Source organism: Mercenaria mercenaria, chromosome 14 (genome assembly GCF_021730395.1).
Source record: "Mercenaria mercenaria strain notata chromosome 14, MADL_Memer_1, whole genome shotgun sequence".
NCBI lineage: Eukaryota > Metazoa > Mollusca > Bivalvia > Venerida > Veneridae > Mercenaria > Mercenaria mercenaria.
In genome coordinates, this window is record NC_069374.1 from 14,451,034 (window position 1) to 14,478,245 (window position 27,212).

Sequence of the window (27,212 nt, forward strand, 5' to 3'; positions counted from 1 at the left end):
TACATTAACAATTGGGAATTTACAGGTGTTTAATTTATAGAATGTTTGCAAAAATCACAGAACAAAATACAGAAAGCAATGAAAAGTATCTATTTAATAGATAATAAAACACATAAGCATTTAATTCAACGGGTGATAATATTATATATGCTTTACAATAGGTAACGTTCTTCAATTCTGTTGAACAAATCATAAAATTCAGAACAAAGATGCTTAGTCTAAACATAATTTTGAATGAAAATGTACGTAAGCTGGAAAATACCCAACGTTCGACACTTTTTTGCAGAGTTACTTATTTAAGTGGCAAAATGAGTTCTTCCAATGGTTATGAGATGTTTTTAAGATCGATTATAACGCAGTTATTGCGTAACTCTACACTCTATCACGTCTTTGAGGTCTCTTCTGAAAGCTTTGTTCATAAAGGCATATATAATTGGATTAGCGACATTATAGAAGAAATACATATAGAAAATTAGCATATTGTACGGCAGCACTTCGTGCGCCATCAACCATGCTGGTAGAAACACAATGATAAAAACAGCTGTGACAACAAAAAGCATTGCAGCAGTTCGTATATTTGCAACAAGACCCTTCTCTCGGATTGTCATTCTCCGCAGAAAAACAGTCTTTTCCGTCTTAGGGCGTGGTTCGTCTGCTACACTTTCCATATCTAATTCCGTTTTCACACTGCCATTATTCAAAGACGCCCGAGTATTTACAAAAGTTGTGGGCGACTCCTTGTACGAAGAATACATTGATCGTTGACTGCGCATGCGTCTCCTTTTAGCTCTACGGACTGACACAAATTTGTAAATGAGTATATATAAAACTACAACAACGACTATCACTATCACAAAAAAGCTTGAATATACTTTCTGATATATATTCGTGAAACGATGACTGAATATAAGTCCGTTTGGTTGACACATACCGCCATATTCAATCACCTCTTTACTTATGGCGGAAACGTTTTTAACGTTATTTGGCGACGTTCCATTAACTGATTCATATACATACGTAACTTCAGTCCATTGTGTTGAACTATTTATGACACTTTGATATATATCAGATGTTTCCGCGTTATCTCTTTCATCTATTTGCGTTGTATTTCTTTCCTTTTTAAAGTATACCCCATAGTTTAAGGCTGTAATAATTCCCAGTATAAACGCTACTGTTGCGAGAAGGGATATTATCATTTTAGCAATCCTCTTGTTTAGTATATGCGTGAAAGGATGACATATACACAAGTACCTATCAACGGCAATAGCCGTCATGATAAATGCTGAAAATGGCACGTTAGATGTAATTAGGAACATGTAAAATTTACAAAGAAAATCATATTTGACATAATACACCACATATTCTAGAACTATCGTGTAAGGAATAATAAGTATGCATGTGACAAAATCAGTGCCCGCCAGCGTTATTATGAATACTGTTGAGGCTAGTTTGTTTCGCTTTTTGATATAAACGTATAATACTAGAGCGTTACCGACCGTTCCTATGACACTAAAGAATGACAGTATTCCTATCACTGCCATAAGAATATCATGATCCTCTGCCGATTGGAGTAGGCGTGTCTTTGGTGTGTCTGTAACATTTATATATTCTGCCTTATCCATTTCGTTATACTACGTACTGCCAATAAAAAGTATACAGTTTAGCTTATATCCTTTAGAATAAATTAATCTTTATAATGACAAGACTTGAAGCGTATTTAAAATGCTCTAATTCAGGTTTGTAACCTCTGTCCCGATATTGTATAGTATATTTGACCTTTAAAGCAGTAATATGTATGAATGTTCAAATTTACTCCAACATTAGACGATGTCTCCACTATTTTCAAGTTCAATATGTTGTTTCTAACGCTCCTGAATGTCTACGCAGTGCAGTGTTTCTAAGAGTAATAACGCTGTCAATACGAAGCCATTATTCCAAATACGAGATGCCTTTTTCCTCCGTATCAAAATGACTTCTATCTAACCGATCATCTGTACACCTGAAAACGTATCCCTCATTTACGTTAGAAAATTGTTTCATAATTTTTTGATGACTTATCAGATTTACCAGACTCTCTTTCATGATCTGATTTCAGTAGTCTGCATTTCCGGCGGAAAAAAAATGCTTCCCTGTCTTGTGTCTGTATTTGTAATTATTAAGTATTTGAAACTTTTCTCCGATGATTCCTTCCTCTGAGACTCTTGTATTACATTGATTTGAATGAAACTTAGAAGTCTCTTATACGTCAATACGTCAATACCGCTGGATTATCAGTTGTCTATGACGGTTTAATGTATTCTTCTGTCGCTGCCTTCCGATAATGACATTGCTGTTGCTGAAATAAACAAATGAATTGTATTACCGTTAAGCATGTATTAATTTTTTTATGCAAAAGAGCGATTTCTTTTACGTTTTTACCATGTCACCGGAAATGTAGTTTCACAAAGTTTCTTTTGGATTTTGGCTGACAAAGCAAAGATATGATGAAGGTAGATTTAAGATTACCATGTGTTATTTGACATTTTTAGATAATATTAGACCGTATTAATTTGAAACCTCTAGAATTCCATTTGTTTTACACGTACACCTTTAGTAAACACGGGAATAATAAAACTGTTGTCCAAATATTTTTTTAACCTTGGACTTAGCGAACTGTTCAGTACTAATTAACATCCCGTATCTGAAGTAAGCTACTCAGCAACTAATCATGTCGAGTTAAATACTAAATCATTACACGGGAAATTCGTTTAACTTGGCTGTAAAGTGTTATAATAAAACTGTAAATCAATAAGGAAGAAAAGAATTGCCAAAATCTATTTCATTATAAGGTCATAGGCAAACTGCTGTGATAAATCAATGCTACTGCAAACACAGTAATGTTTTTAGTGTAATATGTAGTTTAAAACCGGCATCCGTACCAATATTTAAATAAAGACACCCAGGTTATATTTCGTGATGTTACACAGTGTAATAAATTATAATCATTTTTTTCCAAACCTGCTGTTTAACCATAAAAGTTGTGAAGTCAGTGCGTGACTATCGATGCGATTTTTTTCATTTAGATACTTGTCGGATTAACATCATACAGAATAGAAATGTTGTTCGTCATTTCAAGAATTTATAATAATTGAGCCGCACCACGAGAAAACCAACATAGTGCCTTTGCGACCAGCATGGATCCAGACAACCTACGCTTCCGCGCAGTCTGGTCAGGATCCATGCTGTTCGCTAATGGTTTCTCTAATCGCAATAGAATTTGAAAGCGAACAGCATGGATCCTGACCAGACTGCGCGGATGCGCTGGCTGGTCTGGATCCATGCTGGTCACAAAGGCACTATGTTGGTTTTCTCATGGTGCGGCTCATATCAACTCTTTTAAAAACATTGATATAATATGATATTTGATGTTATAATAACACTTTTAAAAATCCGTTTGTTATCATGTTAATAAAAAACAAAATTCAAGCTCAAACTCAGTCGAGACCGAAAAATGTTTTGTGAACACTGGGCCTGGACTTTCCCCGCAAAAGAACATTTATCGTGGTCATTTAGACTATTACCTACAAGAAGGTCATGAGTATTGCTCATAGATTCAAATATTTTGACCATTCATCCGATAACCGGACGTCATCTCTGTGTATGATCGTTACCAAATTAACCGGAACTTTACGAAACTTAACGGACAAAGCATCTAAGTGTTGTTTTCGGAGAAATAGCTAGGAAGATTTTAAGTCGTCAATTTGTATTGTCGAGTAATAACGCATTAAAAAATGTTTTGTCTATCTAAGTTATTTCACGGGACTTTTCAATGATTTATGTAGCTGGTACACCTTTTTCCCCTTTGTAATGCGAGTGATTTCGAAGCTGACGCCTAAGTTTGTAGAAAGGCCTTTTTACCAACTCGAATAAGTTTTGTAACAAACTATTTATTCCTTCCGCGTACTGACACAGCAGGTTTCCTGTTAATGAAGGCGGATAACGAAGACAAAGTTGTTTAATAAGGTGCGATTTGCCGGAAAGTGTACGAAACAGAAAGAAAGTATATTATCAGAGAATATTTTTTGTATACGCTATGCGACATTTAATGTGTACAAGTTGTGCAAAAGAGCAGGATGTGTCGGCAATTATTTGGCTCTTAAATATGTGTGGACAGTTATATCTCAACAGTTAAGAATAAATCCTGATTCACGACAAGTGTACAGATAAAAGAAGAGGATGATTAAGACGGTTTTCTATATCAGTTTTAATAACACCATTATTTGTATATCAATACTGTTTTTGAACCTGTCACTTTGCTGAAACACACGATTTTCACATAAAATGCTAACAATAGTAAAACTGATTAAGGGAAAAATAATTACGTGAACAAAACTGCAAACAAGACAGAACGGTGTACGATATGGAAACACTTCTGTATGTAATGACTGTGAAGAACTACAAATGGAAATAACTATTGTTTTGTCCTGCAGGTTGAGATCTCTTTGAAATCGCATTTAAAGAATTTGAAATACATTCTTACAGAAGCATTTTGAAACATATTAGTTTACCTCTTTGGAACCTAAAACCCAACCTAATATCTTTAACCATAGCGGAAATCATTCCGCCAAAAGCTTTAATGTAATACGTAAATACGCCATGAACACAAATACGTAAGGCTTCAACAAAGTCTAGCCAGAATTGGTACAGACATAAAGCGGATTTTAATAAATACTTACAGAATAATAAGGAAGTGTAAGCGGATTCTAACGCTTTAATGAATAAGATAAGATATAAGATAGATAAGATAAGATAAGATAATCTTTATTTATAGTCGGTTCTATATAACAAAATTAACATAAGCTTAGAAGCTTGTATCCGACATAAACCGATTATCCATTAACATACAAACAAACAGCCTAAGGATTATGGGAAGAATTAACTGATTTTGTTTAAGATTTGAAAGCACTGTATGCCACTAATCAATGTATTTCCTTAACTGATTCTTGTAAAGAAAAATAAATAAATAGGACAAATCGCCATTGAACGCTCAGCAGCCTATGTAAAGGAATTGGAGGCGTGGTGGTAGGGAGTAGGGGTTAGGGTCGGAATGTAACTGCAATTGACCACATTCGCCACATTGTAACTAGCATTCACAGAAGGTTAGTAACGGGAATCGTAAGTTATCACCAAATTTGAATTTTAAATTTTGTTTGAATTTATAATTCTTGAAAATTCGTTTTAAATATTTAAACTATTTTGCAACAAACATAATTAGAACGGCACTAAACGACAAGTGTATACGTTTTCTTTATTTTCTTAAGCAGTTCTTTCGATTATAATAACAAGATCTTCGGGAAACTCGGCAGCTGTATGAAAGCTTTATATAATTTTCTAATTTAGTATGATAGAGAGTAGCTGTTGAACAAAGTAAGTTCAGGAGTCGCCAACAATTGTACATGTAAGTCATCCCACTTCGGTTTTAATACCGTATCGTCTGTTCTAATCTGATTTCTTCCTACAGGTTACAGTCGCGCAACATATACAAACTTTATGCAAATTTTTGGTAAAAAATTCTATACACGATAAACACGCTTGTTTTTTTTACCATAATAAAATTTTAGAAGGACTAGCCCACACATTTTAGGCAAACAATAATTTATCTCAAAAAGTCCATTATCTGAAAGTGACTATTCTTATAAATAACCAAAAATAGTGTGCAGAAGGTAGTCAAGCGTTGCAACGCTTTTGAAATAATGCAGAAAATTTACTTGCATTTTTATCAACATCTAACTTTTATTTTCACCCACTTTATCATTTTTCAATGTTATATATATATTCTGTGCCAAACTTGGTGGAAATAAACATGTTGAATTTTTTTATCTTCATTCATTCTGTATGCGATCAGTTTTAACAACAAAGTGTGCATACTATATTAATCCAAAGACTTTTGTTATACATTTTAAAGATCTTTTCGCATTTCGCATTTGAAACTATGTCACTTGCTATTACTCCTTTCTGTGACCTTTGACATAGTGCAGTCATAAACTCTGTGGTAAGTTTCGTTTTATCGTTTTGCATAGGTTAGAGTTTATAAACTTTCTAAATATATTACAAAATCTATTAACCTTAGAAGATATTTGCGAACAGAATTCTTAAAGCTTTATATATGCTGCCATAAAAGATTAATAATCAAGAAAAGTTCAATTGTTAGTTTTTAATATACGTACAAAAAACAAGACCTTGAATACTGCAGAACTCATGAAGTATCAGTCGTCTACATCTAAATGTCATTTTAAAAGCCGATAAATGTTCGTAATACACTCACAAACATTTTTAGCGTTAATGAGTCATAAACATATATGATTTATGAATGAAACATGAACTATTTCAAGAAACACTGATACTGCTTTGTGGAATCGGTTTCATATCAATAATGAGTGTTCAGATTTCAATTTAAAATGTATTCACCAGACTTGTAAATTAATAGTTTGCATTATTATTCTATTATACCAAAATGTAACAAGAGCTGGAACATTGTCATTTTTCCTTTGTTTTGGTTTAGGGTCACGCAGTGAATTTTCTAGCTTTTACTGGTGGAGGATAAACCCAGGTGCCGCTCCGGGATTATTTCATCAACTGACTTTCTGTAAACCAGCTAGATTGTTTCGGGATGCTCACATGAGAACGCTACAACCAAAGTGAGGTTTCGAACCCACAAAGGTGAGTGGAAAGTGCCTAAGCATCATGTCTATTAATTAATTTATTCCGATGAGACCATACAATATGCACACTGACTCTGACAAGAATGTTTATAGTACCAGCTACAAGCTACAGTCACAGACATATCGAAAGCATATCAATTTTAACCTTTAGATTAATCATTTTGTATTGCCGCACTAAAGAAAAGAATATCAAAACGGAGTGTTTTGTCTCCTATGTCCATGCATAGAGCTCTATTTATTTGAATATATATTGATACCATAGCTTGCATTATAAACATCTTTTACACTATAGACAATGTAGCTACTATAAAATCTATCGATTGTGCAAACACTTGGATAAAAATAATGGATTTTTCTCAATAAAAATCAAGTATTATGTCACAAATTGACATACGGGCCTTATTTTATCTGTAGTGTAAATGCAGGTATTGCATCATCTTTTTGTAAATTTTTGAGTTATTGAGGTAAATGTCAGATTTCACGCATGAAATACCTCTTATATTTTTCGGTATTTCATAACTTAAATTTCCATGTAAATTTCATTAAATTCTGTTCAGTAATAAGAAAGTTGATATTTTATAAACTTCAGTAATTTATGTTTTTATCCCCAAAACCACTATAATGGGCCTCAAATTGTCAATTTAAATTCGCGCCAAAGTAGTTAGATTTCCCGGCTATATCGTGAATCCCGTGAAAATGACAATAGTCATAGCTCACGGCTTAGCCGTGAATCCCATGAAATTTAGTATTTGGCGGGACATTATCCTTTAAATAGACTGGACTAGATATGCCTTGCGCACACCACCTTACGACTTTATAGACGAATCTATGTCTGAATTATTTTCTTGCTAGAAATTCATGCTCGATCGAGGTAAGAAATTTATTTGTTAGATTTTTGTATGATTTTTGCATTACGATTTTTATTTGATAAATTTTTGTTCATTCTACAGAATTCTGTAACATTTACTTTTCGGCATATGATTTTTGCTAGTTTCAGTATGTCAGGATAATTTATTAAATTTTTCAGACTTTTGTAAATTATTTAGAAAGAGGAGTCTAAATGTTTCGTTTATATAAGATGTAAAATTTATACTGAAATTTGTAACATGATATTTATAAAGTACTTTGTTTCAAAAACTTATGTCAAACATTTCGTTATTATGGAACGCCATTACTGCATTGTATTGTTATGTATAAATTTATATGGCAAGTCTAGTACCATGTATATATTATTGTAATATGAAATTGTGTGACAGTCTATTGCATACACATACAATGTCCGTTTTAGTGTATGGCATTAGATATTATATGGATGCCAACTATCATATAACGTTTGATTTACATTGAATTTTGTTAATTTGTAGTTGTAAATAATGGCTGCAGTTTATCATGTCCGTATCTATAATGTTTCCTCATATACTTTTCATATCATTTCATACTTTAACTTTAGTCTTTTAAGTAAGTAATCTTTGTAATAATGGAAGTAATATGTGACGTATTTTAATCATGTGACGTCTGAACTTAGTAGCACGTATATTTTGTATAAGTAGCACGTATTATTTATGGGAGCCTACGGAGGTATGGTGTACCCAAAGGAGCAGCTTTATGCCCTGACTTATTTGTTTTGCTATGGTGCTTACCATATGTTATATATTTTAGCTTCTTCCGCCAGACGATTTTTCCTGGTGATGTCATAACCCGGAAGTACAATGCCCGAGGTTCACTTGTCCTCACTCGCCTGGATGTGATATTCCCAGCGCAGAGCTTACGTCCCATGGTTGTGCCGTAAACCGCAAAGACGATGATTTTTGTTATCCTCTGAAGTCAGCTCAGGGATGCAATCACCTACCACCATAGGGAGCCAATACGGAATCAACGTATTCACGGTTTAAAGGGACTGTATTTTGAATTTAGAAGCTGTTTTGTTTGTGCTACTTAAAGTTCACAATTACATTAAAGACCTGTGTCACGTCAGATTAGAATGGACTATAAGAACTTTTGTATCTAAAGATACTGAACTTTCTTTTTTTTTCTTTCTTCTAATCAGTTTTTTTTCTTTTCATATCTATTCATTGTTAATAATCATCTTATGTAAATAAATTTGTAAATATTGTAAAGGGTGTTGATTTGTTCTGATGGTTACTGTCGCCGGTACGGCCTTTCCTGTCACATATTAACAAAGCATTTACAAGGAATCTGATACAGACAGATGCAGCTATTAATAAACTGTGATATAACGTTTGAATTTAACATAAGCACGCATATTGTGATATAACATATCTCATTTTTCCTGCTTTTATGTTACGATACAACACGTAACCACTTGATTTGCAATAAAAATGTATTTAGAAATTTACACAATCAGAAACAATGAATACGACTTAAAGGCTTTGCTAAAATTCTAGCTGAAATAACAACTGAAGTAGGTTTTGAAAACGAAAAAACCGTCTTTTCTAATATTTATGAAATGTGCACAAGGACTGAGCTACCAGAAATGCCACCAGAACCTCCAAAACGTGTATAATGATAGGAAAATATTAACAAAAGTTCATATCCGAGTGCCTTCATTGATAATATCTGAAAAGGTAATTGTCCGCTTTTATTTGTTAATCATAAGTTTTAAGAATGTTGAATAATGTACTTGCATGTATTTTGTGATATCTGATTTCATTTGGTAGGTCTCATTTTGTCTTGTTTTTCGAAATCTACTTATAAACAGACCTGCCACATTGTTCTCTTTATGGTGTTGCAATCCATACTTATAAAACCTGGATAGAACCACGGGCCTTCCATTAGCTATCACGCCCGAAGGTCGCAAACCCACATCAATGAGGAGCATGTGATTTGAAGTCGGCGACATTAACCACTGGGCAACGGAGGCTTTTAGTTCATTAACGTACAGTTAATCAGGGTAATTAATATTTCTCACGATTTGATTTGTTTCAAACCTTACGTATATAAAACATGCCTAATAGTTTCAAGTAATATATTTCATTTCAGATTTATAATTCAATAATCACTATTATCTCCAACGTTAAATTATTTTGCAAACTGATGTACTAACAAAGGTCATATCATACACTTGACGCTTTTAGTAAAATTAATGCTTGGTTGACAAAATAAAGACTTTCGATACTCTGAAATAATGTCATAGATGACGTAAATAATTCTAAAATAATTTCTATGGTAAAAGGTCACATCATATACGATAGACAGTTACAATCAAATGATTACAAATAAGCCCTTTTACAAGACATCTAATTCTGCCACGCGTAAATAGAGGATAATTTAGTAATAGAGACACTATCTTATTGTCACTTAATGTCAATGAAGCTTCAGTATCGCAATTAAAGTACCGTTTTCTATTAGTTTGAAATGAAATATCAGAAAGAACGTATTTCAGGCATTGACAATACGTACATTTATATTGCTTCATCACTTTACGAGTTGTCAACTGTTAACAAAGGCTATACATATTTATTTTCTAAGGAAATGGTCGTTATTGAGACGGATGTATTCATGTAAAAACGAATACTAGTACGCCCTTTAATTACTATTAATTTTAAAAGAAATTCCTTGTACTTCTTACTGGATGTGCAATATTCCAAAACAGTATGATTCAACGGCCACTGTTTTTTTTTATTATGTTCCTTTAGTACTACTTTAAGAAATACGTTACTTTACAAATAAAATATATTGTTTGCAATATGTTTTGTTCGAGACCATACTTAATGAGATTAAAGCGTTAATATTCATATATTGATTTAAAATGGCTTTGTGTTTTAATAAGACATTAACACATATATTCAAAATATACTCTTTAAATTAGCAAATGCTACTGCTGCATGAATATTACATTGACAGGGCGGAGAATATGATAATAACCAAATGCATTACCAGTCAGAACCATGAAAACATAACACGCTTTACGACATTAACACAAAACCAGTTTGTTATCATGTTGCACATGAAGTTAAGATTAACGCTGAGAATGTATTCAAATTCCACTAGTCTTGGCTTATGCGATAAAAAGTACCGAAACTTCCATACAATGCCGGATTCAATCAACATATAAAAGCATTTTACAGAAAAACCTATTTTGCATAATGCAGAGGTGTTACAGCTGTCACAGTCTTGCTATAAATGGAACTTATTGGAAAGTTGTCGGAAGATTTGCTTTTGTGCAAAGCACCACTGTTGCAGCGCAAAAAGAAAATATATGTAACCCGTCAAGCATCGAGTTTATAAATCATGGCGGTTTGTTTTTTGATGGAAAACAATTAAACCAAATGGCATCAAAAATACCATGACCTCTAACACGCGTAAGAATATACTTTTAAAAAATTTAACAACCCTACCTTTTCCTAAAAGAGACTCTTGTTTTATGTACTTTTACTTGTGGTAATCGAATGCAAAAATGACGCGGAACTTCGGAAAAGAACACATTAATTATTGTCTTTAAATATTGATTATTAAAAAGGAAATCAAACAGACCAAACACCTGACTAAGGATAAGTATATCAGATCATAACCAAAAATATATTTTAGTTTGAAAAAAATGCCTTTAAAATATCAACAACATATTTTTAATGTTTGTTACTCCCTGCAGCAATACGAGGACTTATGTTATATTCAATGCTTTCTTTTGTATTTATCTTTTCATTTTAGCAATTGGCAATTCATATCCAGGCTGCTGTCACGTATTTCTAAGAGGAATATCTAGATACAACAGACGCACATGGTCTCCAGCAATTAGCTGTCAAAGATATTTATGTCTTTTTAATGAAACATGTATCATTTCAAAAGAATGCACTTAAGGTTGGCAGTGTCCTTCGAATATCATGCTGTTGAAGCGTTCTAATGTTATTTAATCCTATTTTCATAACAATTCTCTGTTGTTTTGTTAATGTGTAGAAATTGTATTCAACATATTATCTTCCATTTTTTACGATGCTACAACGTATATGCTATTTTTTCCTTTTCCTTGTATTTGTCATATCATTTATTTGAAATTTTTAGATATTTAATTGAAAAACAATCGTGTTTCCTAATCTGGTACTTTGTGTTGATATTACTATACTTAACATGATGAAGCTATTAAGAAACATAATGGGTTTTGTGTTGTGTAGAAATTGCTACTGTATCGCAACTGATATCAGTCCTCGTTAATATTCTGTACATATATGTGAAAAATGTGCGGTCTGATGCAAATTCACAAGGAAGCCTTCATGCTATTACTGGTTATTCAATGACACTAATTAATATGATGAACAAATATTAAAAAGAGGCACACACTCAATGTTTTATCACTGAATTTATATATTTCGTACTTAGTTTAATAAACTGTACTTAAACCTGTTGTCTATTGAAAGTTACATAATTTATGCTTTTATACATTCGCAAAAAGTAGTATTTTGCATTGCTGCTTCCAAAATTGAACAAGCATGTATCAGCACTAATATTAGATCTACTTTTTAGGTTTTATGATATTATTTATTTGCATATTACCGAACGCATTTTTTTCGCAGCTATATTGATATCCTATTAATTTTATTATGCCTTATTTTGCATGGAACTTTCGTGTTGTGATGTTTTGCAAAATCAGACTTCAGCGCTAAAAAAAAATGATATATATTTGCGAAAAGTATTTTTTTTCCAGTTGTTTCATTATTATGCGCTTAAGCTCTTTCAGTAAAACTACGCATGTCTGGTTATTCTAAGTTTTGAAAATATAAACATTAGCCTAAAATTTGACTAACAAAAAGTAACTTACATGTTAAAGAGACGATATAAGATCCGTTGTAAATCAGTTTTAGTGTATTGCAATTAGTCTCATGTTTGCCAAATAAATCATCGAACTACTTTCACATTTGCACAATCAACAATCATCTAGTTTCCTTTCGTATGAAATACTGTGTGTTACCAGCGCATTGCGTATCGGTTAAACAATGGTCGGAATGCTGTAGATTTCCAATATATACGTTACGACAAAAGGAATTGTTAAGTCATATAGTTGTTTTGACATATCTGAAAAAGGAAAATTCTCAGTTTTATAATTCGTTTGGCCATCATATTGAAGCACGTTTGAAACATTGTTTTACAACGAAGAATTTTTAACAACAGGTTTTCAAAGCATTGAATCCAACGAAAAATCAGCCAAAAATGAAAGGGTGATCACCGGCGACATTAATGCTACATATAACATACGTATAATGGCTACGAGGCGTGATTGTAGTTTTCCCGGAAAAATAACGTTACGCAATCATTTTTGGTTTATCAGACCTGCAGAACTACCTCAAGTCAAAACGTTGATAAGACTGAACAAATGTCCCTGTAAAACTAAACATGTTTGCAAGTTGTGACAGTACCAGTGCAGAACTCGAGAGTGTCTCACGGAGGAAATTATAAACCCGAAATACACATTCCATTTGAATTTGATTTTCTGTGCTTAAGCATTTTTCGTATATTGTACAAGATATTCCCTGGTAGTGTCAATCTTTTGTTCTTTCTTAATTCTGACTTATACTGCTCTATGAGCTGTTTAAAGTGAGAGGCAATCGAGTTTTATCTAGGGAAATTTAGATAAAGACATAATATGTCCTATATGATCAATATCCTCTTTCCCTAATAAATATGCCCGTAAGTTCAGAATTGTTCTGAAGTAAAACTCGTTTAAGCTAAATAATAATCATTTCTCAAAGACGTTTAGACTACAAAATAGTTAAGTGATTCCAGAAAAGATTTAAGATTCTAAATCTTTCATTTGAAACAATATAAAGATTGTTTATCATAATGACAGCGACAATTTAAATATTTTCAATTTGCAATGCCTTCTGAAGAAATTGATGAGCGCGCATAATAAACTAATGATGGAATTGGAACTTTATAAACCACGTACAGTATATATACCATAACAATTCCTTATAATCGTGGACTAGATTAAACATATCAGAGGAAAAAACAATGTAGAAAAACTAAAGGACAGGACAAGGTACACCATTCTCGATTTTGCTACCAGTTTAAGGCTAATATATAATGTGAATAAGAACAACTCTTAGTGGAAAGAAATCAAAATTATGAATTCAATCTATTTCAGACTCTGCGCATTCAACTAAAGCAAAATGTACAGAAATGGTACCTCGTATAAAAAACACAATATGAAAAAGCATTTTAATTTATCAAATAACTTTACATTGTCACTCTTTCAGCGACAATATGCTCATTAAATCCCTAGGATTTAGAGTTGAAATATGACCGTTGATAATGAACAGTAATATATAACCTATTTAGAATGAAACAATAAATAATCTTCATTTCAGAGTTTTCTATGTCTCGTAAATAGCAACATATTTATCATGTTTAAGCAATCACCGCCGATATTCATTGGATGATAACTTCCGCGATCATTTTCAAATGGCAGCTTGATTGCGATCTTTAGTAATAGAATATTATAATATTGTATATGCATAGTACTGTAGATACTCAGAATTTAGGGAAATATGTCGCTCGTATTCCTCATCAATGGAAAATACTCAAATTAAGTGTTGAACTCAGCGTGTACATGCAATTGCATGTCTCAAACTCTATAATACATTGACAGTAGTATAAGGTAAAACGTTGTGTAATGATACAGCTAAGTTAAGACGCCAGTCCTAAATCTTCCGTGATATCATTTCTGTTTTAACATTTGGAAGAGTTTCGTTGTTTAAACATGCAAAAATGATTTCGAAAGATATGAGAGGTATTAACATTGTTCTGAGTATACTTGCTTATAATTACTATTATCGACATTAGTATGCTATTATCGTGGAATCTTTCATCCCAAAGCGTATCAACAGACGACACTATAGATAAGTTGATAATCTATTAAGGTACAACTTTCATCTGATTCGTGCAATTAAATCCGGAAGTATTTCAGCCGAGTGGTAATGAATATTGAACGAGTAGAAAACCCGCAATCAAAAAACTGCAGAAGTACCTAAAATACAGTACCATAAAACAACTCTAATTAACGTATTGATCAGATTCTTTTAAAAATAGAAAACTCGTCTGTGTCAAGCTGTAACTTTGACACTGTCAAAACGACAACCGGTGCCTATAGCTACCAGCCAACTAAATAACAATAAAAATACATCCATTGTTCGGCTCTTGCTCAAACCATAACGAATATTGTTTTGCAAAACTCAAGAGCATTTGTTATGTGACAAATCAAATCATTAATTCATTTGCCAATTGAAGTGATACCTTAACATGAATATATATTACGCAATATACCCCTAAATTTTCAAATACCGTGTTAAATTCAAAATCAGTGTAATATTTCGAAGGTTATTCACTAAAGGACTGCTGTGATAGGACATGTCGTGATTTCTACAATCGTCGAAAAAGGCGATAGCTTACGAAGGAAATAATGACTGCGTATGCCACATGCTTATATTTGAATGATTTCTTTTATGTCTATAAAGCACTTATTTTTCTATTGAACGACTTAGTTCTAAAACAAATAAAATTTATCTCAAATTTACCTACAATCATCCTAACTAGATACCTGTGCTATTGTGTAAAGTGAGCACCGCTTGTCGTTAAGCAAAGCAAAACAATGTATTGTTACACAGTAATTTTCATTAACTTTCAAAGAATGCTTTTTTAAATTAACACTCTCTGTTTATATAAGACTTGACTGCATATACAATGATATATTGGTTTGACTGCACATACTTGTAATATATTGCACTTGTGACAGCCTGGACTTGACTACATATGCTTTTAACACATTGCACTTGACTGCGTATAATAGTGACATATAAGGCATGATTGCATATATGAGCCGTGCCATGAGAAAATCAACATAGTGGGTTTGCGACCAGCATGGATCCAGACCAGCCTGCGCATCCGCGCAGTCTGGTCAGGATCCGTGCTGTTCGCTGTTAAAGCCTATTGAAATTGGAGAAACTGTTAGCGAACAGCATGGATCCAGACCAGACTGCGCGGATGCGCAGGCTGGTCCGGATCCATGTTGGTCGCAAACCCACTATGTTGGTTTTCTCATGAAACGGCTCATATCATAAACAATATAGGACTTGACTACATATCCTAGAAACATAATTAAAATTATTAGATTTGATTGTATATGTCAGTATCGTTTATATTTGTATATATATCTGTTTACTATTTGTATACTATTGTTTATATTTTTATATTTATATTTTGTCGTGTACATAACGATGATTACAATGAAATAACATAAAAACAATAATTGAGCATTGAGGAAGCAACCTTTGTAAAAAAAAACGTATTTAAGTTTAAGAGTCAATAATTGAGCATAGTCTATACAAATTGAGGAAGAAATCATGGACCGAAGCTAACGAATTTAAGGGGGCAATATTTCAGCGTTGCTTACATAAAATGAGGAAGCATTATGCATTGCTAACATAAGATGGGTAGAACTGACGACCTACCCTAAGCCAGCTGCATTTCGCTCCCTCATGTTGAATGCTACATCCAAAAGGTTGTTGTTTTTTTTTTAAATCAACTTATTATAATAACCAATCGTAACCACTCGGCAACGAAAGCTTGTAAATAATGATTCGAATTCATTAGAAGGATGCATGAAATGAATGCAACTTTTAACTATTAACTTTGATTTTGAAATGTGACATCTCGGTCTAGAGCTTAGAGTATTAAAGTAATGATATTATCCCGCCATTTCAAAAAAAAAATGGAAGAAATACTCAAGTAAAGCTTGAATAACAACACTCCTGGGCTTTCATATATCTTGAAATATGTCACTATAAATCTAAATATCAGTTACGAAATCGATAAACATTCACAAAACATTGCCAGAAAAACCATTACAAATATTCTCTAGCTGTTTTCATTCAAAACATCTATGATTTATTTATTTAATAAAACATTTCAGAAAAAAATAGAGAATCCAAAATTCTGATATTGCATGTCGGTATCTATTTCATTCCATAACTGACGTTCAGATTTCATTTTGAAATTGTGTTATTGACATTTTGCGTTAATTCTCTTTATAAAATACGACGACAGTTAATGCATTGTCCGAGCATCATATCCGATTTGACAACTAATATAGTCCATACAGATGAAGTATTTTATTTAAAAAAAACAACACAGAAAACAACGTTGCACATTATTAAGTTACATACTGAAATAACAAATATTTTAAAAGCATTATTGTACCATTTAGATAAATTATGTTACGATATTGTAATGGAAAATATTTAAAGTAAAAAAGTAAAATGTAAAGCATCCAATGTACGATAATGCGTGTAGTGCTGCCTTAACTTTACATATTGTTAAGTTACATCAAAACATTCAAGTAATTCTTGCATACCGGAATGGGTTTTTTCGGCGATTTCACCGGTGCTTGAAAAGTCCATCTTGCACCTCTGCTCTCGTGCTGTAAATGATCTATAACGAACTGCGTTTTTGTAGTAATTTTTTGATATGAAGTGCTTTTTTAAGTAAACCAGATAAAAATCAAATAACTTGATAAGTCCTCATTGTTCCTTATAATAATATTTCTCGATTAAAGAAGAAGTAATTTTACGAAAACAAAAACCCCAACATTTCACAGCAGACGATGAGGCAAAACCGGAACTATTTGCGTTGTCTTTGAAACGTCATGACGTACTTTCTTTTTCAAGAAGTTAAAGTTCGCGCGCTTTTTTAGAAAGCAACTGTAAACAAGAGGGCCAAGATGGCCCTAGTTCGCTCACCTGATAAACACACCATAACAGTGTAAACATGTTTGACATAGTGATTTCATGGAAACAAATATTCTGACCAATTTTCATTAAGATTGGATCAAAAATGTGGTCTCTTAAGTGTAAACAAGCATTTTCTTCTATTTGACCTAATGACCTAGTTTTTGAGCTAAGATGACCTATATTCGAATTTGACCTAGATTTGAGCAAGGCAATCATTCTGACTAAATTTCATCAACCTCGATTAAAAAATACAGCCTCTATCGCATAGAAAACGTTTTTCTTTGATTTGACCTAGTGACCTAGTTTTCGACCCTAGATAACCCATTTTCAAAATTGGTCTAGATTTCATCAAGGTTATCATTCTGGCAAAATTTCATGAAGATCAGTTGAAAAATACAGCCTCTATCGCATACACAAGGGCTTTCTTTGATTTGACCTAGTGACCTACTTTTTAACTCCAGATGACCCATTTTCAAACTCGGCCTAGATTTCATCGAGCTTATCATTTTGACAAAAATTCATGAAGATAAAATGAAAAATACAGCCTCTATCGCATACACAAGGTTTTTCCTTGATTTGACCTAGTGACCTAGTTTTTGAACCCGGGTGACCCATTTTCAAACTTGGCCTAGATTTCATCAAGGTTATCATTCTGACAAAATTTCATGAAGATCAGATGAAAAATACAGCCTCTATCGCATACACAAGGGTTTTCTTTGATTTGACCTAGTGACCTACTTTTTAACACCAGATAACCCATTTTCAAACTCTTCCTAGATTTCATCAAGGTTAGCATTCTGACCAAAATGCATGAAGATAAAATGAAAAATACAGCCTCTATCGCATACACAAGGTTTTTCCTTGATTTGACCTAGTGACCTAGTTTTTGATCCCGGGTGACCCACTTTCGAACTTGGCCTAGATTTCATCAAGGTTATCATTCTGACAAAATTTCATGATGATCAATTGAAAAATACAGCCTCTATCGCATACACAAGGTTTTTCCTTGATTTAACCTAGTGACCTAGTTTTCAACCCCAGATGACCCATTTTCAAACTCGGCTTAGATTTCATCAAGATAATTATTCTGACCAAAATGCATGAAGATAAAATAAAAAATACAGCCTCTATCGCATACACAAGGTTTTTTCCTTGATTTGACCTAGTGACCTAGTTTTTGACCCCGTATGATCCACTTTCAAATTCCTCCTAGATTTTATCAAGATAATCATTCTGACAAAATTTCATGAAGATCAATTGAAAAATACAGCCTCTATCGCACACACAAGGTTTTTACTTGATTTGACCTAGTGACCTAGTTTTTGACCCGAGATGACCCATTTTCAAACTCGGCCTAGATTTCATCAAGGTAATCATTCTGACCAAAATTCATGAAGATCAGTTAAAAAATACAGCCTCTATCGCATACACAAGCTAAATGTTGACGGACGACAGACAGACGACAGACGACGGACTCCGGACATCGAGCGATCAGAAAAACTAACCTTAGCATTGCTAAAAATACTATAAGTAAACTATTTGTTTGATTCCATTTCTACTTTAAGTTGCTGAATATGGCATGCATGAAAAAGACTCTATCACTGCTCGTAGGTGCAAATGGAAGCTAACACACTATTTACGTGGTTACAGGCTAAACAGTTACCCTGGGGGCTTGTCTTTCCCATCTGCACCCACAACCAGTGAAAGAATCTTACATTGTTTATGTTACTAGATAATGTAAAGAATGATGAAAACATAAAAATAATATTGACTCCGATTTAAATTTAGGCTGTTTCTTTCTAAGTCATCTGAAAATATAGGTATACTGTAAAGATACGGTTTCTCTAGTAACAGAGAATTCCATTGAAATGGTACACACTCCAGTGAGAAATGTAAAGTGCATTAGCTGAACATGCTTAAAATACACACTCCTTGTATATGGAGGTATTTGCGTCGAACGTTTCTAAAATCGGGTACGTTACAATGATATGTAGTGAGATCCACTTTGGACTTAGTCTAGCAAAAACAAAAACTGAACTTGCATCACAATTACATCTAAAAATTATGCGTATGCAAGAATGAACGTAGTTTATGTAAATTAATGTTTATTTCTATTTATAGCACTTTTGAACATGTACAAGGGACTCAAAAGCAATTAATTACCCATTCAATAAAATACATCAATAAACTCCCTTGATAAAGTCTAAAACAAATTCCTTCTCTTTAGAAAGGGACCCAAGGTAAAGACAAATCCCTTATATGTGGCCTGTTGGCCAGCTTATTCTTACCACACATCTGTCGGAATAAATAGTGTTATTGGATGTTGCTAAACTGGAAGTTTCGGGAATTTCTGATGGTGGCTTAGTTTTTAAGATCGTGCATGTCTCTGAAGGTGTTCCTAAGTCTATTAGTAGGGCAAGCAGACGGTGCAACGATATATATTTATAAATTTTAAATAAAAACATGTGATACGGTAATACAGGCTGTGTCTGCCCGTTTTGCTTATGTAATATCTTCTTTATTTTGATAAATCTTAAAATTATTGGCCCTGACATCGAAATGTTCTATGTTATCTTGGCCTTTTTTTTGATGATATATCAATCTCTTGTTTTTCAGAACATTAATTTGTTCTGAGCTATACGTTAGCTGCTAATAATATCCGATTGGTATCACAAGGCATCTCATTTATTTTGTTCTGGCATTATAGATTGTCCATTATTATAACAGCACCCCCATTGTCAGCTTTCCCGATAACGATTGAATTATCAGACGACAGTGATTTTATGGCTTCACTTTCTTCTTTTTGATGTATTGCAAAACTGGCAGGAGTTTGATTTTCTTTTCTTCTTTAGTTCACAAATGGTGCAATGATTGATTCAATTAACAATTGGAAATGTAAAAGAGTAGTTTCTAATACTTTGGGGTTAGTATCAAAAGGCATAAGAACTTCCATTCAAAATGCACATGTATTTTACTTATAAGCCATATAATTAAAAGGGAAACAACAATTCCTACTTACATTTGTGATCGTGTACTCAGACATGTAGACAATATTTAAGCTAGGATATACAACTGAAGTACAAAAAAGAGGTGACTAAAGACTTACAAACCATCAAAAAGAGTAGTTCGGAAAACTTGAATGAAGTCTACTTCAAATTCTACATACCCTTCATAATAGTGAACATCTAAGTTATGTCTGCTAATATATATTTATTATACAAAATACTACAAACAATCACGTATCTTAATTCATCTATACCTCGTTACCATATGAGTTTGTATAATTAGGAATTAGATAAGCACGCAAGGTTTGATAATGTCTACTTAAACTGAAGCTGAAAATTAAACATCAAACGTTTTTTTTTTTGTTGTTGTTTGTTTTTTTGTTTGTTTGTTTGTTTGTGTGTGGTTTTTTTTTTGACAATTAAAGGACTTTCCTATTTTTAGATTTGTATTGTTAAGAATTTATATTCCGAGTTTTGAAACATTAGTGTATGTATAATTCTTCACGTTGTCTTTTCCTGGAATTAAGATGACAACTTACTTTTTAATTATTCAGCTTATCATATTTCATGCCGTGTGTTCTTTTAACAAATATTAGAGACTTTTTCGTAAAATCGATGGTTACATACGAGGATTGTTCATAGAACGTTATCTCGCTCAGTAATGCGAAAATCACGAGGAAATTAAGATTATTTGGTAGATAAACATGTTAGCTTTACATTGATACCATACCCATTAAAATCCGTTCACTTTAGCTGTGTCTATCGCTCACTAAACATTGCATACTCGTGTATACTAATACAAAAATGGTTGGAAGAAGGTCAGCGTACGCCGTTGAAATACGGTCTTATATTAAGAATCGTTGTATTCTTGGCATAGGGTGTGAAATATGTTCTATTTATGGGCATAATGAAATGTCTTTTCCGACAGTTATTCGTTGGTTTAAGAAATTCAAATGTGGGTTAGTTTTATCAGAAGATGCACCCACGGCCGTCGGCCGAAAACAGCAACGTCTGGCAAGATGGTTGCTAGAGTGAAAGAAATAGTTGATACTGATGCAAGATACACCAATATGCAAATAGCTAGTATGGTTGGCATCTCATTAGGAGCAGCTCATACAATTCTGAAAGGTAATTTGAAAATGAGAAAGATCTGTGCTAGATCGATTCCCCATTGTTGACAGATGAGCAGAAAAAGTCACGCGTGCAATGTGCAAAATTGTTGCTTCAAAATCAGTTTCCAAATTACAATGCACGGTCATTCCCAAATGTCGCCACTGGTGCCGAGACATTGGTCACTTTTTTGAGCCCAAACGAAAGATTCAGAACAAAATATGGGCAACAAAGTCTGGCAAAAGACCATGCATTGCAAAGCGGACCGTGAGTGTCAAGAAGGTAATGTATGCCATATTCTTCACAACTCAGGGTCCTGCCATTCATGTTGCTGTACCTAAAGACAAATCCGTAAATGCGAAGTTTTACAAGACTAAAGTTCTTCGAAAACTGAAGAAATATTTCAAACAAAAATCGAAGACCTGCAACCGTTTTGGCCAATGTCAGATTGCTACATGACAATGCGTCATCGCACAAGGCGTCTATTATACAAGACTTTCTGAAGCAGGAAAAGGTTGTTGTGCTCCCTCACCCTCCTTATTCGCCTGACCTTGCCCCGTTTGACTTCTTTTTGTTCCCAACCCTCAAAAATACCTTTCTGGTCGAAACTTTGTGCAGCGCAAACACCTCGGTTTTGCAATATTCCAGTGTCTTCATAGTAAACCAAGAAAAGACTATGAAAATGCCTCCAAGGATTGGATTAGAAGACTGAAACTTTGCATATCTGTTGGAGGTGAATACTTCGAGGGGACCAAATACAATTTTCATTGAAATCTATCAAGGATACATTTTTATATGCTTAGATGCATTCGTATTCGAGCAATCCTCGTATTCAAGAAAATAAAGACGTTCGTTCGTTTTTCATTCGTATTAATGTTTATTTTTTGGTATCATTTTCCCCATTTGTGTTTACATGTCCTCAGTCGGTGTGCACCTGTGTACTGTACAAATTGCACTTATTTCCATTAAAGTGGTGTAAGCCTATATGGGTTCTTTAGATGCTGCTTTTCTAGTCGGACGTTCAACCTTGTTTTTATCCAGTAACGTAAATCAAAACCCAGTTCAACATAAAGATTGTTTACAAAAACCAATCATATCATAAAGGAGTTTTCAATTTGTACGTTTCAACATAGGACCAGTATCATTATTGCCGTCTTTTAATATATCCATCTCTTAATCAAAATTTTTGCACTTGTAAAATGACATTTCGACGTTTACAGAAGACCTTGGTTGAACTGATTTTGTCTATACTAGGTAAAACAGAGGACATTTCAATGTTTCGTTAAAAATGTTACACTAGTGATTTTATTAAACTCAACTGTTAAAATCGATAAAAGTCTCGCACTTTAATATTTTATCCACTTGTTAAATAAATTCCATATGAAAAGTCCTTTTATGTAATTTTAGAGAAATATATATCGTTTATTAAAAATCACTTTGTAAGGATATGTTCTATGTATAAAGTAAAATCAAAATCAAAATGTCAGCAAATGCTTCTGCTGCAAATAGAAAGATACAAGCATTGTTAATAATCAAATGCATTACCATGATTACCAGTGCAAATCAGGAAAATAATTTCCATTTTACGAATGTTCAGTGCGTACAAAACCAATCTATTATCACGTAAGACGCAGAGTTAATTAACGCAGGGAGTGGATTGAAATTCTCTAACATTGGTCCTTGCAATGATTTCCTCTGTTACATAAAATGCCGAGATTAATCAGTCTTAACAATTCGGGAATACAGAATATCTATTGCATGATGCATGAAGTCATAATGATGTAAAATGCAAATATTCCGATATAAGTGGACTTAGCTGAAAATCTCTCGGATAAATACGGATTTACACTAACCCCTGGATGAACAAATAATTAAAGGGAGACATAAAAAATAATTTCTTCCTGAATTACACTTGCATTGTTGCGAAAACATTTAATTGTTGTGCATAAGACTTGGTTGTATGTGCATGACAAATGACCAAATAAATATGCGCTAGCCTATTAAAACAAGTCAGGCAATCGGTTAAGGCATCGCCACAGACACAACCCAATAGCACTTCATATTTTCAGGCCGAATATTTTTCTCTTGAAAATTGCACTAAAGCCTTAACAGTTGGTAAAATTATCATCAACATAGAAGCATATGATGATTTATAGTATATACGCCGCTTGTAAAATGTTTGAGTCTCGTTTAGATCGAAAGTTTACCCCAAAATATTGAAATCTTACGGACAGTCAAACTCCACTAAAATACATATTATAAAGACAAAATTCAGTTCTTATGGATTTTTTGTCGAAATTGTTCCTGGTTATTGCATTAGACACAAAAAGACAACCCCATGTAAATTTAATTTAAAATGTTGTTTGTACATGCATTACACAGCCAGTCAGGTAAACCAGTACACATCGATTGTTCATCGCAACACTACATTAACTCTATTGATTTGTATAGAGAGATAAGACAGTTTTTCATTGAACAGTCAACCTATAATATCACCTGTTTATATGCATGTAAATTATGCGTAACCTGATAAAACAAATTGGATAAATTGATGGTGTTTGAATTTTTTGTGTATACAAGTAATTCCGTAACCAGGTAACATTTCAGAACGATTTTCCTAAGACTTAGATCTTCACGGTCTGCTTTACAATTGACTGAAATTATTTTTTTGATGTATTGAATATATATTGAGTTTGACTGCTGTAAAATTGCAAAATTTTGTCATTTTGGCCAGAGAAAAAATATTGAATAACAAAGGTATAATACAGGTAGTGAAATGCACATTCTTTTACTTGCATATGTTCACAAAGATATTTAGAACATAATTATGACAAAAGTATTGATTTTATTGTTACCATTTAGTCATCTTTTATTTTTATGAAAATTTGCATGTAAAATTTTGAGTAAAATGGTCATCACTGTGGCGATGCCTTAAGCATAACAGCTTACGTTTGTATAACTGTTACAGTAAAAGCCATCAAAACACTTCTGTGAATAATTGCTTCAAACATGTTACAGTCCTACTTTATTGATAAAATATTCTTCCAATACAATGTACCAAAATTTCACTAGTATTAATATTAAAGAAAACGTACACTGGTTTTGTAGTCATAGGTGGATACGGGCAAGAATACAAACTGTATATGACAACTGTCAATTGAAAAAAAAGAGAAGTATTTAAACATACCAATCTCCTTATTAAATATGACTTTTTAAGCCCATAAAATGTATATCTATCTTATTGAAAAGTGTTTTAACAGATAAATAAGACCGTTTTAAATGTTAGTCACTTAAATATTTTAAAAGAGCTATGTTTTCGATGTACTATTCCGCATCCAAGATCACACGGTTGGTCCATATACGCAATGTATTAGAGCATTAGTAAATTAGAAAGGATCGCAGATATTCTCCGACGCTTAGCTGTCAAATATTTCTATAATTTATTTAAAAGATATCATTTCAAAAGAAATGAACAAAGCATTGTAGGTTATTTTGGCTTTGTGTTTCTATATATTATATTTAAGTCTTCCTTTTTCCAAAACATGGCTTTGTTAATGTGTAAAATGACTATTCTTATGTTCAACATATTCTTGCATAATAGTAACGGTGATATGTCATAAATTCTAATGTCTCGTACAATATGTGTCTTATATATTATTAATTTCATACTCTTGTCATATTTCATTAAAACTATTTTCTCAGTCACTTGCTTTTGTTGATATCGGTTTTTGTAACAAGATACAAAAACAAAAGCTGTTCTGAAGAAATATCCATTATCTTATCTTTAATCTAAGCTCCTGTGGGGACACTCCACAGGTCGCTCAACACGACGAACACGAAAATGTTGCAGGTTCGTTTTGATTTAGTCTGTTTATGGACGGTAGTGGAAATGGATGCTACCGTCCGCGCCCTCTAGCCCCGGGTTGAGCAGAACTCAACATTTACACATGCTACAAGTACAAACAAAAACAAAAACAATTTAGAGACATCCGCAGATGTGTTCATACGGCGGTGCACATGGAACCTTCAATGATACACTAGCATGGGTTTTCCCTAAACGATAAAACAATGGGAAAAGTCAAAACAAATTTTCAATGATTGAGAGCAACTCTCCTGGTATCACCTTTCAAGTTACTATAATTAACTAATTGCACAAAATATTAATAAATTCATTTGAAATGAACTGGAAGAGGCAAACCAGTAAGGTTTGCACTGGACTTAGATATTAATGATGTTTGTTCATGCATTTTGTCTGTTAAGATAAAATGTGAATTTATACGGTTTTTTTTATTAGTATTTTGCGTTGCGGCTTTGAATGTAAACATATTCCATTTCGTGTTAAGAGAAAATTTAATAGACGTCATGTGATATTGTACAGGTGTATTTTCTGGATTCTGTGTCAGTGCCAATCTGTTCTCTGCAAGTAACTACTAGCTTCTTCACAAGAATCGTTGTCAGAATCAGAGGTGGAGGGCGAATAAATTCAAGACCACACATTATCATTTATCAGGCCGCCATGAAGAACAAGCGCCTCGCTTTACAAACGAACTCATGACCCCTCTGATGCCTCTTGGAGTTAAACGGGTGGGGTTTGAAACCTGCTTTTCAGAATATAAAACTAATATTTTGTTTATATTGTAACACTTCATGTAGTGCTGGCTTACGGAAGATTGGCGGTTCTACCCAGGTGTGCCCGCTGGCACCTGGGGTCTTCCTCCATCGTCAAAACTGGAAAGTCGCCATGGCCTGTAATTGTGTCGGTGCGACGTTAATGCCAACAAAATGCAAAGGCAGGAGCATGATCGTTCACCGTATAGATAAACTGTATGTATATACATTATATCCATATTTGGAAAAACAATAGCAAACAATTAAGTTAAGGTTTATTCGTAACTTTAATTAATGTACTCATTGTAAGTAATGTATCTAAAACTGAATTTGATTTTGACAGTCATCACTTAACACACGCACACATACGTATTACGCTAAAAGTTTTATAGTCTCATTCTGTTTTAAGTGAAGTATGTAGATAGGGTTTGAAAAATAATCTGATCATCTTAATTCCAAACATTCCCTTTTAAAAAGCTGTATTATCGTCTTTAAGCAACACATAATGTTTTTGTTTCTTTTTAGTAATACAAGAAGTATATCAATGAGATACTTGTAACGTGCGATTTGGCAAATAGTCTCTAAGGAACCCGTTGTCGTTTCTTTCTCTTATATTTTTTATTTCATTTTTCCTAGCTCACTTTTCAATTTGTTACTTATAAACACGTTTTACAGATGAATATTATTTTAAAATTCAGTAAAGAAGTGTGTAAATGATTTTATTCGTATTATACAGCTAGACAAAGACTGAAAAAAACTTATATTATTGTACTATTTTAGATTAAAGTTTCACAATGTATACTAAGGCAATTCAGTAAAATGAAAAAAGTAAAACTAGCGCTTTGATATTTTTTAGAAAATGAAAATATTAACTTTAGACTATATATTCGATAACTTACTTACAAGTTGTTAAGAGAGAAATTAATAAGTCCTATCCAATCCCAATTGTGTTTAACGTTCTCTGTTACATCAACGACTTGTTTCTACAATCACATAGCTTCCTTAAGAAATACTGTGTGCTGCTAGCTCTTTACTTATCGGTTAAACAAGGC

At 33.1% G+C, this 27,212-nt stretch overlaps 1 protein-coding gene across 2 annotated transcripts; it reads right to left on the minus strand.

Annotated features, from left to right (window-relative positions):
* Window positions 1-27,212, minus strand: LOC123527995 (formyl peptide receptor-related sequence 3-like). 2 transcript variants are annotated; one of them, XM_045307739.2, is made up of 2 exons: window positions 27,064-27,212; window positions 1-2,335 (listed from the first exon to the last, which is right to left on the minus strand). In XM_045307739.2, the coding sequence occupies exon 2, from the start codon at window positions 1,620-1,622 to the stop codon at window positions 360-362; it is 1,263 nt and encodes a 420-aa protein (XP_045163674.2). In that variant the 5' UTR covers window positions 1,623-2,335; window positions 27,064-27,212; the 3' UTR covers window positions 1-359. The 2 variants fall into 2 exon arrangements, with proteins under 2 accessions (XP_045163674.2, XP_045163675.2); XM_045307740.2 differs by lacking the exon at window positions 27,064-27,212 and adding an exon at window positions 12,475-12,649.

Bases quoted from the DNA above. Each gene is read 5' to 3' on its own strand.
- LOC123527995 (XM_045307739.2), bottom strand. From the start codon at position 1,622: ATGGATAAGGCAGAATATATAAATGTTACAGACACACCAAAGACACGC.